This window comes from Chinchilla lanigera, unplaced genomic scaffold (assembly GCF_000276665.1).
Source record: "Chinchilla lanigera isolate Chin_1 unplaced genomic scaffold, ChiLan1.0 scaffold00026, whole genome shotgun sequence".
In the NCBI taxonomy this organism is placed as follows: domain Eukaryota; kingdom Metazoa; phylum Chordata; class Mammalia; order Rodentia; family Chinchillidae; genus Chinchilla; species Chinchilla lanigera.
In genome coordinates this window covers 22,431,451-22,447,499 of record NW_004955427.1, presented here as the reverse complement: position 1 = coordinate 22,447,499, position 16,049 = coordinate 22,431,451, and the positions used below count along the sequence as shown (strand labels likewise).

Below are 16,049 nucleotides of genomic sequence, written 5' to 3'. Positions count from 1 at the left end.
AGGTAAGGCAGCAATCCTAAATGTATATGAACCAAACACAGCTGCACAATCTTGAAACAAAAGTAGAACTAAAATGAAAAGAAAAACCATCAATTCAATACTCTTCTCTCAGTAAGTGCAGAAATTTGAAATTGAAAACAGAAAAACAGTATTAAAATTAACAAAATTAATAGGTGGTTACTCAAAAAGACCAGTGAGGGGCTGGGGACTTAGCTCAGTGGCACAGCGCCTGCCTGGCAAGCACAAGGTTGTGAGTTCGGTTCCCGGTACCGGAAAAAACCACTCCCACAAAAAAGACCAGTGAAGTTGAAAATGACAGAAGCAAGACTGATCAAGAAAAAGAGAGAATTCAGGTTATCAATATCACTATAGGAGATATTACTACAGATACTACAGACATTGTAAAGGTAATAAGGAAATACTACGATAGACTTTACATACATAAATTTGATAACTTAGATGAAATAGACAACTTCCTAAAAAACCATAAACTACCATAATTCACTCAGTATGAAACACGTGATTTGAATAGTGCTGTTAACAAAATTGAATTTAAGGTGACTTATATAGCTATAGTAATCAGGACTGTGTCTATAGTGGATAGACACATAGACCAATGATACATAATTCAGAACCCAGAAACATTACCACACAAATATCCCTACCTAAATTTTCAAGTACAAACACAACTCAATGGAGAAAAAAATAACCATTTAAACAAATAGTGCTGAAGCAACTGACCACCTATAGGCCAAGGGGGCAGGGAGAATCTGCACTTTACATCTCCTAGAAAACATGGATCAACATCTTTAAAATGTAAAACTATAAAACTTTTAGAAAAAAATAGAAAATCACCAGAATCTGAGGCAAGGCAGGGTACTTAGCATGATCCATAAAAGGAAAAACTGATCAAATAAACTTTATCAAAATTAAAAACTTTTATTTTGGGAAGGACCATGTTAAGAGGATAAAAAGACAAGTTACAGATTGGAAATGGATAGGTATAAATTATACATCTCACCAAGCACTAGTATTTAGAATATATAAGGTATTCTTTTTTTAAAAAAGCTTCAAAACAACAACAGTAAAAAATAAAGAATCCAATCAAAACTGTACAAAAATGGGGTCCGGATATAGCACCTAGCAAGCACAAGGTCCCGAGTTCGACTCCTGGTACCAAAACAAACAAACAAAAAAAGAAAATGTACAAAAGTCATGAACTGACATTTCACAGATGGTAAGTATATGAATTGATGTTTAACATCATTAATCATTAAGGAAATGCAAATTAAAACCACCATAAGATATTACATACTTAAAATGGTGGCTAAAATAAACACAGGGACAACACAAAATGCTGATGAGGCTACAGAGCAACAGGATCACTTGAACACTATTGGTGGGAATGTAAAATGCAAAAGCCCCTCTGGAAAACATTTTGTTAGGGTTTGTTCGTTTGTTTTTTGAGATAGTGCCTGATTATGTAATTTAGGCTGCCTTCAACTCACTGTGTAGCCCAAGCTGGGCTTGAACTCAGTGATCTTCTGGTCCTAGCCTGCAGAGGGCTGGGATTACAGGCATGAGCCACCACTCACTTTGTTAGTTTTGTGATAAGGCTAAGCATGCAACTCCCACATAACCCAACATCTGTAATTCCTGAATTTATCTCAGAGAAGTGATAAGTTATGCCCATATAAAAACTTGTACATAAATATTTATCGCAGCTGTTTATAATAGCCAAAAATTAGAAATATCAGATATCCTTCAATGAGTGACTAAAGAAATGATAGTATATCCATATCATAAAGTATTATTCATCAATAAGGAATAAACAATTGATTATTCAACAAATTGGAGGGCTCTCCAGAGAAGTATGCTAAGTAAACAGATGCCAATCACAAAAGGTTACTACGAACCAAATATCTGTGTGCTCCCACACAAAAACATACATGTCAAAGCCAACCCCTAACATGTTGGAATTAGGAGGCAGGGTTATGGGGGAGTGATTAGGTCTAGATGAGATCATGAGAGTGGAGCTCCCATAATGGCATCAGTGCCCTTATAAGAAGAGAAAACTAATCTTTTCTCTTTCTGCCATATGAAGACACAAGTGTTATGGTTTGTGTCTGGATGTCTCCCCAAAGCCTCATGCAGTCATGGGGTGGGCTTTGAGAGTTTTTGATTGATCCATGGTACAATGCTGGGATTATGGGTGTAAGAGCTACATATGCTCTGGGGTGGGTAGTTTGCATACAGTGTAAGGGAGGGAAAGAGGCTTGCTCTCTGCTGCTCCTCCCTTTTTGCTCTTGTCGCTTTTGCTGTCTTCTGCCACCAAGAACTATCATGTGCCACTCTGCCTTGGAGCCAGCCAGGTATGGACTGAAGCCTCCACAAACTAAGCTAAATAAACTTTTCCTTCCTTAATTTGGGTGTCAGGTATTTTATCTCAGCAACAAAAAAAAAGTAACCAAGACAATAAAGAATCCTTCTACAAGCCTGGAAGAAGGCCCTCACTAAAAAGTGCATCTACCAGCACCTTGATCTTGGATTCTGAGGCTCCACCATTATAAGACATAAATGTGTAGTGCTTAAACTACCCTCTCTCTGGTATTTTGTTATGGCAGACTGAACTAAGACAGTTACAGACTTCCATTTATATAACATACTAAAGCCAGCAAGAGGGATCCTGTGGAGACAGGAATGTTTTGTCTTGACTGTGTCAGTGTTCATATTCTGCTTGAGATACTGTTTTAGAGTTCTGTAGGATAGTATTATTAGGGCTACAATTATCTCAAATTAAAAAGTATAGTAAGAAAAACAACTGCAGACACACATTTGTCTGAAGCATACTTTATAAACAACCGTATACATACTATGTGCATACACATGTAAAGACAGTTTAGGGAAGAAGTGCAAAATATGAACAATGGACAGCTCTAAGTGTGCTAATCTTTCAAATTTCCTGCCCTTTCTAAAGAAGACAATGAGGGAAATGGAATAATCTCTACTTTCTCTCCTTTGCTTTCCTATTTGATTTTGTTTCGTTTGCAGTACTGGGGACCAAACCCAGGGCCTCAAGCATGCTAGGCACCCTCTGCTGTTTTGGTCTCGTTTGAAATGTTCTGTATCAAGGTTAGTCCTATCTGGCTGAGCTCTGTGCTTCCATAAGCAACTACACCCTGAAGAAAATGGCAATGAACCATGTAGTAGTAGCCTCTCAGGTCTGACCTAATTTATTAAAACATATCTTGACGACTGGAGATACAGCATGTCATACGGTAAAATGTAACTGTGGAAAAAACAGTGTTATCATCACTGTGCTCAGCTTATTTGGAAAGCGGGCAGTTTCACACCTCTCTGTAGAAAGAAAATTGGTTTTTTGCTTTTCTTCTTAAAGCATGAATTTATCTACTTCTCTGAAATAGAAAAACAACTGAGTGACACTGCTGAGCCAGGAGGTAACTCTTAACTCCAGGCTGTTCTGGGAAATACAGATGTGTGCCTGGTAGTCAAGAAGACGGTTCCAGAGCCACACATAAAGGTTCAAATTACGGTACTAACAAGTTATAAGAACTGTCTAGACTTGGGTGAAAAATGGTGATGTTAATGGGATTGATGTGGGGCTTTCTGTGAGGATTTGATAGTGCAACAAACAAAGGCCTAAACACAATGTAAAAGGTCAGTACATTTTGCCATTATTATTAAGAATTTACTATTACTTTAGTAAGACAAAGTAACCAAAGCTTATATTTTACAAGAATGATTATTCACAAAATTATTTTAAAGTAATACACTGCTTTTGAATCTAATGAAATCATGGGAATCAAAGTCATACATCTATAACTTTATAACATTCTAAAAATTTGCAAATTATGATTCCCTTATTTATTCTGGTCTAGAGACAGTGTGGTGTCATGGAATAAAACCTGTTACTTAAAATCCAGAGTGAGGCCTAGACTCTCCCACTTTCGGGGAGAGCACTGAACCTGTCTGAGTCAGCTCTCCCATTTTAAAGTATGAGATAATGTCCTTTGTAGGACAGGACTGTAGAAATTAATGTGGAAAATCTACATAAGAATATTTCATAAAATTAATCCACTGTGTGACATCACCAAAGATAAGTTTTCATATTAGTTGGATGAAATGTCATATATTATAATGAAACCTGTGAATTTGACAGAAAAGTTCTGAAGATAATATTAAATAGCTAAGAAAAAAATAGAAGATTTTTAAAAATGGAGCCACTGAAACTAAAATTTCTAATATATATTTACACAAAATAAAATTAAAATGCATATATTCCTCAAATATTTCCTTAAAGATATTTGTAGAATTTCAGGTAGCCTTACATTTGTACCTCAGAATCTGCCAGCCTTTTTCTATATAGGCCAGAGAAATATGGCACTTATAAAAGTAGGGTCAAAAGGCCTTGTTTGCTCTAACATGTGTAATACAAACATTCTGAGTTTGGCTGTTGGCATAGTTAGTCCTTCCTTCTCTGCCAATCTGTGCCTCCTCTGGCCTGGGAAGTGCAACTGCTACCGTGTATATCACCCAGGTGCAAAACCTCTTACCTCCTTAAGCTGCCCATCTGCTCTGTCTTTAAATCTTAGTCTTCCTTCTCCAGGGCAAAATTCTTCCACCCCTCCTGTCATTACCACACTTTAGGCACTCATTACTCTCTGCCTGTACTAACAGCATCACCTCTCAACTAACTGTCGTGCCTCTAACCTCTCTGCTCTTAGAATCCCGTTAATCACTGCTAAATTAAACACTGATTTTGTTGCATTATTCCCTAGTCAAAGACTTTCCCCAGGGTCCAAGCTCCTCAGCTTGGTGTGCAGGCAGAGACTGGAAGCTGAATCATCAGTCACCTGAAAATCTAGAAGTAGCCTGACTGTCGCAGCAGATGATGTACCACCACTGACATTCACAGAACAAAGGTCAACATTAAGTTCACTGGGATCTATGTCCACACAAAATGGAGAGGCAGGTCAAAAAGTTAGAGAGAGGCTTAAATTAAAGGAGGCAAAGAACTCAGACATTATTTTTATTTAAGTACCCAGGCAATTATTGACTTGATACTCGAAACAGCCAACCACGGGACAGTGTGCCCTGAAAATGGAAGAAGACTTACCTGGTAGAGGCAGGCTGCTGTTCCAAGGAAAAACGCAATGATGTAGTTAAAATCCTCACCATCACTCTAAAAAACAAAATAAAAGATTTCTTTTTTTCTGCTGGGACTTTATTTCCAAAAAATAATCCACCAAGCCAGGACATGATAACAGGTGTGCACAGGCAAAATTTTTATGAAGTGATATATGAAAGTCTCTAGAGTCCTAAGATGGAAACATAAAATACATTACAAGATCCAAGGGATGGCAGGCTAGGGAAGACTACCGATACTTCTCTGTGTTTTGGCTGTCCCCCTCAATTTCATTTCACCTGAGAGAAAAATGAAAACCCCTGGGGGAAGTTCCCCATAATGCAATAAGCCTCTTTTTCCTGCTAAAGAAACCACATAAAAATGCATGAACTTACTCCTGCTCATGAGGGTCACTACTTGACTCATAAAAATTGACAAACTTTACTATCGAGGAAGCACATCACTGAATTGTCCAATAAAGTAAACTGACATTTTAGAAAAACGGAAAACTGAAAGGTTACTGTCCACTAGAGTGTGCTAAATCCCAGTGAGAAAAATCAGGACTAGTCAGCCACACGAGCAATTCTAGAAAACAAGCACCCAGAGGAAAACCAAAGCTGGATTGTACATGAAACATTTCTTTAAAAAGAAAACGAATGAAGGCATGAACCACCAATGCTTTTCTATTTGTTCTTGGTTCCTCTTAAATATACATATCCATCAACTTTTTTCAGTGTAGTTATGAAGTAGAACATTAAAAACTGAGATAGGGTTAAATTTTCTTAACACAGAAATATTAAATTTGGCCCCTTTCTTATCTCAGAAAAAAATGAATTTATACAATGAAAATTTCCACAAGACACAGGAAGGTCTCTCATGACTATGTCTAAGATAGGATAGAGAGGAAATTCCTTTGGCCCTGCTTATTGGGCCACAGAACTGTGTGTGCAGCAGAGAGTGAGTGCCTTGCTTATCCTAGTGAGATCCTAAAATAGGAACTATTAATCTGTCTGGATGTTCAGGCTAGTTCTACCTCAGAGGCTGGGAAGGTCAACACAAAACTTCCGCACTTTAATAATTCTAAGACCTTAAATAAGTTCCACTTGATTGTTTTTTTAGTCCTTTATTTTTTAAATGACCTTTATTTCTGATTATAAAAGTTCATGTTCATGGGAAAGAATGTGGAAAATATACATTATACAAAGAAGAAATTCACAACCATTAGTCCTTTCATGTATTTCCTCCTTCTCTCCTCTCTTGTCTCCCTCTCTCAATCTCTACACGCGTACATTTTAAAGAAATGGAACAACACTTTTGTATGCTGGCTTTTAGTACTTCATATTATAATATTATATCAGAAACCTTAATACTGTATTCTAAACTGTAAATATTATATCATAAACACTTTCCAAGATAGTCAATATTCCCCAAGCACAGCATGTATGATTTCACTACAGGATATACCGTAATTTAATCACTGTCCTTTTTGGATATTATTCTCACTCTAAATTTACAATATCATTTAAAACTCTTTAATTACCTTTGGAACAGACAGGTTAGAGCATCTTTCTAGAATCAGCCCTGTGTTGAAATCTTTACTTATAGCTGTATTATTTCAGACCGATCATTTAACTTACTTTGTTCTTTTGAAAACTAAAAGTTGTACAGATCAAGTGAAATAACATGTGCAAATATGAAGGAACTGGTACACAGTAAGCGCTCAAAATCCTTCACTAAGTCACTTACTGTGGTTACTGTCTCTATCACTCATCTGATAATCACATTATCTTTCAGTATTGCTTACATTTTCAGTGTACTGACCCTACCTCAGTTAGATTTTTTTTCTTTTGAGATAGTCTCCCTAAGCCACTAAGTTACTTAGGTTGGGCTCAAACTTGCAACCCCCCTGTGTCAGCCTTCCAAAGTGATGGGATTATAGTTGTTTGCCTAATTTTTCTTGAAGGCAGAAAATAAATCTTAGTACTTGCATGAAACTGTGTATATAGTAAGAATTCAATAAATACAGGCTGACCTGAATTGGGCTTTGAAAATCTTTAATTCTACTTGATAAAGATGGTCTACAAACATATTCTTCCATTCATTAAGCACTTATGAGCCAAGTACTATGTTACCAGACCTAGCACAGAAAGCAATTAAGTCCTTACCAACTCAAGGAGCTCACTCTCTAATTACTAAGGCAGAGCATAAATCAACCATTTCCACTCAGCCTGGTAACTGATAAGTGTATGTAAAGTGGATGGTGTGGGGCTCACTGGAGATGTATCTAATTCTGCCTGGAGAAGAAACAGTCAGCACGTTTCCCAAAGGGAGTCAAGCTTGACCTGGATCTCAAAGGATGAATAGGGAGACAAGGCAGGAGCAGAACTTGGGCAAAGTGGGTAACGTGCAGTCTCAGAGAGGGCACAGGCTAGGATGACTCCAACATTTCTTCTTTAGGCAATGACTGAATGGCATCCTGTACTAAGCTGGGATTATAGGAAGACAGAGAATTTGAGAACAAAAATATTAAACTCATTCTAGACATACTGTTTTGGAGTTGCCAGTGAGACCGCCAAACTAGTAGATATTTAAGTCTGCTTTAGGAAATCTAGTTTGGTAGTCATATACCTAAACAGTTGTTAAAGGAAGGCCCCATGACAATCAAGTACAAGTCTTAATTCTTGGCTGGCTCCTAAATGTGGGGGAGTGGAGTGGGAGGAAAAGGGGAAGGCAGAAGTGCGGAGAAAACTATAAAGAACATCTGGAGGCAACTGTGGAAATGCGAATCCAGATTTTCTACTAGACAGTACTGTATCAATCTTAAATTTCTTTAGTGTGAAAAGGGTATTGCGCTTATGTAAGAGCATGTCTTAGCCATTAAGACATACATATTGAATAATATCTGAATGAGCTGTAATGATACTTGTAGTTTTACTTTCAAATGATACAGCAAAAAAGAGAAACAAAAAGGAAGAAAGAAAGGTAGGTATACAAGTGATGTTAACTGCATTGTTCTTTAAATAAAATTTTCTGTGGGCTTGAACCCTTTAAAGATAAGGTGTTGTACAGCATGGAGGAAAGACGAGCACAAAGGAAAAAGTGTCACGTGGCCACTGAAAAGACAGGAATAGATCTTTATGTACTGATATGATGTGATCTACATACTGTTTAGGGAAAGAGATGCAAATCAGTATTAAGACTAACCACCACTTGTATAAAATAATTTTAAAAGAATAATTACAAAGCTGGGTGCAGTGGCGCATGTCTGTAATCCCACTGCTCAGTAGGCTGAGGCAGAAGGATCACTGCAAGTTTGAGACCAGCCTGGGCTACAAAGTGAGCTCAAGGCCAGCCTGAACTGCATAGCAAAACCCTGCCCCCTCCCAAAAAATAATAATTACATAAATATATACTGAGACGAATGTATCTAGCACGTAATTTCTCTACAAGGATACACAGGTAGTTGACTCTAAGGAGAAGAAATGGGAAGAGAATTACTTCAAGGTGAAAATTATATAATCAACTTATACTGCTTTTCAAATTACCAGGTGCAGCGGGTAGAGGTGTAGCTCAGAGATACACTCTATGGTTAGTGTTTGTAAGGCTCTGTTTCAATCCCCAACACGTCTCCCCAACAAAAAAGGAAGGAAAGAGTTAGTTTACCATGAGCATATTTGCTGTGTATATGTGTACACTTAACTTTTTTGGAAAGCCACTGTGGCTGGGCATGGTGGAGCACACCTGTAATTCTAGCACTCAGGAGGCTGAGGTAGGAGGATTGCAGTGAGTTTGAGGCCAGCCAGGGCTACAAAGTGAGTTTAAGGCCAGCCTGAATTGCACAGTAAGACTGTCTCAAAATGACAAAATAAATTGCCTCCTCAGTATTCTATAGCCATGACGAGGAGGAGGCCAAGGGGAGAAAACAAAGAGACTGAGAAAAAGCAGGTGCTTTTGCTGCAGCACTAAGAGAAACAGACCCCAAATCTGATTCCCAGGGCCCCAAGAAGAACTTGACTGCATTCATCTGCTACCACTGTTAAAAGCCAGGCCACCTCAAGAGGAACTGCCCTAAGAGGCCCCATGGGCCATGCCCTGAATGCAAAGGTGACCACTGGAGATCGGTCTGCCCTCTGAAGTGGAGGCCCCAGAGCTCAGACCCATCCCACCAGTTAGTCCAACAGGAATGAGAGGGCTTGGGGCATACTCTGCCTTCTCCCTCTGGCCAGACCATCATCTCCATGGAGGAGCCCTGGGTAATCATGACTATGGAGGAACAAGAAGCCTAGCCTGATGCTAGACACAGGTGCAAGTCTCTCAGTCCTTCTTTTCAATCCTGGCCTTCCTTCCAGCCATCACACCTCAGTGACAGGAGTCACTGGTGAGGAGGTAATATGCTATTTTTGACAACCCTTAGGCTGTAACTACTTGTTAGATCCTTCTTGCACATCTCTGTCTTCCTGAGAAACCACTTTGAAGATACCACCGTGTATTACAGCAGCCATTGATATTTTCCTACTAATCTATCCATAACTCTGTAATGTTTGTATTGTTCCTATCCTATTTTGTAAATGGATACATGTTTATTATTATGTGTTTCCTACAATATCCATTGAGAATAGTTAATGATTATTCAATAGGTCACTCATGTATAGCTCTATTTATTTTCTTTAGAAGCCACTTTGAAGATACCAAAGTATAGTTCAACAACTATTGATAATCTCCTACCTCTTTTGTCTGTAACTCACTATTATTTGTCTATTTGTTTTCCTGAGAAACTATCTTGTAGATAACAATATGTAAAACAATAACCATTGATAATTTCCTACCACTTTGTCTGTAATTTGGTAAGCCCCCCATTATTATGTTATCCTTCTTTTACTCTTTAAAATAAAAAAAAGACAAAATAAATAAATAAGTAATTAAAAAGTAATTGTGAAAGTATCCAAAGAGAAGATGAAGAGCTAGAAGACTATAAAGCCAGGGACAGAATAATGGAGAATGCCACATTCAAAGCAGAGTGGAAGAAGTTTATCATATAAATTGAACAACAGGAAGAAAACAACAATAAAAATGGTAAAAATGGTTGCATGGAAATGAAGGAATGAAAGCATGTCAAGAAGGTAATATATCAAACTATTATTTTATTTTCATCTAGGCTTTCCAAAGTAAATGTTCTTTAAAATTAAACAAGGAGTTATTTTTAAAGGAAGACGTGAAGGACAGATGAGAAGAGGCCACTAGAGAGAGTGGCTATAGAGTTTGGCAAGCAGAAGGACACCAGTGAGCTTAAGAATCACAGGGGCCCAGAAGAGATGACAGTGGACTAAGAAAACAGAGGGTAAGGAAGATGGCAAACAAATGTAGCCTACTCTTTCAAAACACTTAGGAAGGAACATAGTTAAGAGGCTTTTCTGTGTTGTTTCAGAGAACAGCAGGGTGAAGGAAGGGAGCGTCTGGAGAGGAAGCAGATGAAATGTAGTGAGGGTAAGGTACAGGCTCAGGAAAGGTGGGCAAGGGTTAGGAGGGGGACAGAAGTGGGAGTGGGTGGGGAAAGAGAGGGACGAGAGCCAAGGAGAACAGGAGTGGGGTTGACAGAGGAGAAGCAAGGGGCACAGATAAGGAGTTCAAATAAAAATGTAACAAACACCACTATTCACCTTTGAGGAATGATCGGGCATCAGTGTACTGCTCTGAAAACCAACAAAGGGGTAGCATTTTTAAAACTATGAATGAAGGTAAATAAAGGCCTCACACAACACTTACACAAGTATTAGAATGATCCTATTAAAATGTTTACAATAATTAGGAAATATTTCTTTTGTGACATGAAATAACAAAGAACACAACTATAACATATATAGTGTATACTGTAAACAAATGTATATGTATCAAAGAAAATTTGGAGATATTTTAAATCATCATTTCCTTAACAATGAATGAGTACAGAGCAAGGAAAAATATCTTTATTCCTTCTACAAGGCATAGAAATGCTACATCTTAGCACTGATATTATGCCACTAAATAAATCAAAAACTTCTGTTGACCTTCAGTGGGTAGGTAATTTCTACAGGGGTTAACAAATCTATGTAAATAAATAAGACAAGAAATAAAACAAGCTGATTATTTCCGCTTTGTAGTAGCTAGGTATTACAAACAATTTTAGAATGAGAGAATCTTAAAACACTAGTGTTGAATCAGCCCTTCTGTAATCTAAAATCACCATCCTCCAGAACAGGAGGGGAGAGCCTAGAAGGTCAAGTAACACATCTAAGGTCACAGAGTTACTGGCTGACAGATGGGGCACAGATAACTTGACTTCCAGGCTAGCATTTCTACTGCTATATCAGATGACTCAATTTTTTTTTAATGTACCATATGCAAATTATTTCTAGATTGGTATCATCCTAATTAATATCACTGTTCCAAGGTTGATCCTTAAAGGAACATGTGAAATATAAGCCAACGTGATAAAAGCTTATGCATTCATGAGGTGTCAATTAACAATAAACTTTTAACATCTCTAAACTCAGAACAAAGGGAGTAAGTGAAAACAACCTAATTTACACATTACTGTAAAGACTAAATCCAATTTACCAACTTAAAAAAAACCTACATTCATCCTAAACCTCTTCATTTTGAAGTCAGATGCCAAAGAAAAACTACAGTGCCACATATTTTAATAAATCCCTTACTACCACTCCAAGGGCGAGTTATAAATCCAGAAAAAAACTGATGACGAATCTTTAAACAACATATAGAAATGTTAATTCATGTGGATCCTCAGATTTAAATGTATCTTAAGTATAAAGTTACATATCAGAAGATAAATGTAGCAATCATTTACAGACTCAAAAAGAATACTTAGAATTCAAGGTCTTAAAAAAGCAAATTAATATCTATGTGTTCTTCACTCAGGAAATAGACTACATATTTTCAGGCAGATCTATTCCTAAATAAATCATTTACTGTTTTTAAAAAATTTTTATTAGTGCATGTCTGCAGTACACAATGATTACATTTACTGTAGGATGTCAGTACCTGTACCTAATACCTCTTATTTCTTTTTTTTGTCCCCTACCCCTCCCATCTGCCGCTGCTCCATCTCTTTGTCTCCTTTCCATGTGAAAAAGATATCCTGACTTCCTATTATCTATCTTTTATTTGGGAATTCTCATATAGGGGAAACCATATGATATTTAAGCTTGTGTACCTGACTTATTTCACTTAAATATTATGGTCTCACGGTGCATCCATTCACTTAAGAATGCCTCACATGTATCCTTTCTCATAAGAATCAGAAAAAGACTGAGGTCACCTAATCTGGGCACAACCTTTCTGCCTATCACCACCATGATCTGAAAAACTCCACTGCAGGTAGTGTTAAAACAAAAAAAAAAGTTTAAATCCTGTGTCCTAAGGTATGCGTGCAAGTCTACATAGCAGTCAACCTCAGAACAGCTATTTTTACTGACCAAAAAATTATCTATGTGACTATAGAGATTATTCTTAACACAAAATATAATGATAAACTAGAGAGAAGACTAAGAGTGTTTTAAATCTAATGGCTTTAGTGAAAATAAAAAAGCCATTTTATCCAACACAAGTCATGAACAATAACAAAATAGACTCTAATGAGGGAAAATTTAATGTGAGGGACCTCAGGTCATCCATTTTGTATGTATTTCTTTCAGGTTAAATTGGATGAAGGATGTACATGCTAAAATTAGTCTATTTTGCATCCCTAAACTACTATGTTTAAAACTCTTGAGTTTATCGGTGTGTCCATTTATTTGCACTCTGACATTTCCTTTCGTTTGCTTGTCATTCTGCCTTATAGGATTCAGAAATTTCAGAAGGCAGATGCTTCTAACACTTTAGCATGTTCTCTCACTCCTTCTCATAGTAAGACAAGGAAACGCATTTCTAAGCACCAGTCACACACCACATTTTTCTCTAAATAAGGTCCCCCAAAACTAGAACAGTGGCATTCAACTTCTGGTCCAGTGAATTTCCAAAAGCAATGGTTCATAGCCGAGAGGAACAGAATTTGCTGGAAAATTTTTTAAAACTATGGGTAGCCGGGCGGAATCTCAACACTCTGAGGTAGGAGGAGTGCAAGTTCAAGCAATTTAGTGATTTAGTGAGATACCGTCTCAAAATAAAAGAAGAGGTGTGGGGATGTAGCTCAGTGTAAAGGCCCTTGATTCAACCCTCACAAAAAACAAAACAAAATAAATCTGTGGGAGACGAGCGTCCTGTAGACTGCATCCCTTCCAATTTTGCACTCTGTTGGTTTTCTCTCCTCTCTGTGAGTCTGTTTTAGGAACAATCACTCATGAGTGTGCAGGGCATGCATTTGGCAAGGGCAAAAAAAGAATCTGCAACAACTGCTAAGGGAACACAGGAGCAGGTCACGTGCCTCTATTTTCCAGAGAACTAAAAATCCTATATGGGCCAATTCATAATTTTCTGGATCAGATAAGAAACAAATACCACGAGAGTGAATGTGATCTAGGTCAACAGTGAAGAAAAAAGGATTCCCTATCATCCGTCAGAAAAATACATCTTCAAAGACACAAGCACACACAAGTGTGCAAATAATTTAAAAAGAACAATCCAGCCTTTTCCCCAATTTACCTCATTCCTCTTTCACCCCCTACTATCAGTTATGATAAACTATTTAAAACACATCCCCTCCTAAATCCCCTGAAGCTTCTATAAAAAAAATGCAGAATCTAAGACAGAGCTAGGAAGAAACTATAAAAGCCCAGAAGCTTGGCGTAGTGGAACCCAGCACTCGGCACCCAGCACTCTGAGAGGCTGAGGCAGGAGAATGGCAAGTTTGAGAGCAGCCTGGACAACTGAACAACATAGTGAGATCCTCTCTCAAAAAATAAAAATAAAAATAAAATTAAAAATAAAAAGGGCTGGGGATGTAGTTCAATGTAGCTAAACGTCAAGGCCCTGGGTTCAATCCCCAGTACAAAAGAAACAAACCAAACCAAAAAACAAAGCACACACACAGAAAATGCTCATTCTCTTCCTAACCCCTACAAAAATACTTTCTTTCTCCTGAAATTTTTACTTGAAAAATCTACCAATTAAGTTGGATTAACAATCGTCTCTTTTTTTTCTCCTTGGCTTACTGACTAGATAGAAAAGAAAATGATGTTTTCTTTTTTTCTTTTTTGCAGGGAGGTGCTCGGCATCAAATCCAGTGCCTTGCACTTGTTAGCCAAGCACTGTACCACTGACTTACACATCCAGCTCAATATTTATTGTTCTTACTTAAAATCTGAGTAATTTTTAAATGGTTTAGAAAGTAAAAACAGGGGCTGGGGATTTAGCTCAGCGGCAAAAGCGCCTGCCTGGCATGTGCAAGGTCGTGAGTTTGGTTCCCGGTACCGGAGAAAAACCAAAAAAAAAAAGAAAGTAAAAACAATACATAAAAAGATACTTGGTGAAAAGTCTTACTCCTATTCCATTTCCCCATCTGTCCAGTTCCCACCATGTATATGACTTTCTTATCCTTCCAGAGTTTATTTATGAAAAAATGAAACATTGCATTATTCAGTTAGCCAAATAGTTGAAGGGAAGAGTGAGGCTCGAGCTGGCAAAGACTGCTGGGTACAAGGTCAGAGGCCTGATCTGTCTCTTACTGGGTTTCTCAAAATGACCACTGTCCTGAAACACAAAATCGCACACACAGATCTTAAAACATGAATCAGGTTCCTGAACCTGGGCTCCTTTTTGGGTGGGGCTCCAATGTTTTCAACTGGCCTGAGCAAAGGGAAAGGCTCAGCCTCTCTAGGGGCAGAGAAGGCCCAATCCACGTTTTTTTCCCTGTACTGGGGATTAAACTCAAGGCCTTCACACTAAGCTACAGTCTCAGCCCCTTTCTTAAAATTTTGAGGCAGGGCCTTACTAAGTCACTAAATTGCCCAGGCTGGATTCAAAACTTGCCATCCTCCTGCATCGGCTTCCAAGAGTGCTGAGATTATAGGTGTACTACCACACCTGGCTCCAATCCATCACTTTTTTTGTTGTTGGCGGTTTTTTTTTTTGAGACAGGGTCTCACTATGTAGTGTAGGCTAGCCTTGAACTCGCTTATGTGGCCCAGGCTGACCTCAAATTCACTATGATCCCCCTGCCTCAGCCTCCCGAGTACTGGGATTACTAGCGGCATCACCATGCCCAGCTCCACCACTTTTAAGAGTGGGCTAGGTGCAACAGTTTGTACATTAACAGCTGCTAACTGCAACTACACTTAATCAAATCCCAGAGTGAGAATGTTCATTTCTTTCCAGTTTTCCTCAACATGTTATTTCCTCAATGAGTCTGTTTTAGATTCTGACTTTTAAAAATAGACTTACTTTTTAGAGCTTTAGGGTATACATTATTGAGAATTCCCATATTCATTCTCCCTCTCTCTCTCTCTCTCTCTCTCTCTCTCTCTCACACACACACACACACCACACACAAACACAGACACAGTTTCCCCTCTTAACAATTTGCATTAGTGTGGTATATTTGTTACTCAAATTATAAAACAATATTGATATACTATTATTAACTAAAGTCCATAATTTACACAGGGGTCATGCTTTGTTACACATTCTGTGATTCTAAAAAATATACAATGACAGGAACCCACCATTACAATAACACACAAAAGAGTTTCACTGATCTAGGAATCCTCTGCTCCAAATACTCACCTGTTCTCCGTGCTTAAGTAAATGCAAAGGAATCAAAATTAGCCCATGCATATGATCGGACCATAGTGCAGTGAAATTGGAAATCAATGGCAAAAGAAACCACAAGAACTTCATAAACACATGGAAATTAAATAGCACCCTCCTGAACAAACAATGGGTCAGAGATGAAATTAAAGAAGAAATTATA

General features: G+C 37.9%; 1 protein-coding gene across 3 annotated transcripts in view; it reads right to left on the bottom strand.

Annotated features, from left to right (window-relative positions):
- Positions 1-16,049, bottom strand: part of Sec22a (SEC22 homolog A, vesicle trafficking protein) — a 66,598-nt gene that overhangs the window by 8,650 nt on the left and 41,899 nt on the right. Inside the window, exons 6-7 of one of the 3 annotated variants that reach the window (XM_013515190.1) lie at positions 5,138-5,203; positions 1,080-1,170 (exon numbers count right to left, since the gene is read on the bottom strand). The exons of 1 other annotated variant lie outside the window; for it this stretch is intronic. In XM_013515190.1, coding sequence (XP_013370644.1) covers positions 1,141-1,170; positions 5,138-5,203 — 96 coding nt within the window. In that variant the 3' untranslated portion in view covers positions 1,080-1,140. Of the gene's footprint in view, positions 1-1,079; positions 1,171-5,137; positions 5,204-16,049 lie in introns of those variants that run through there. One more of the 3 variants, XM_005386526.2, reaches the window with a different exon arrangement.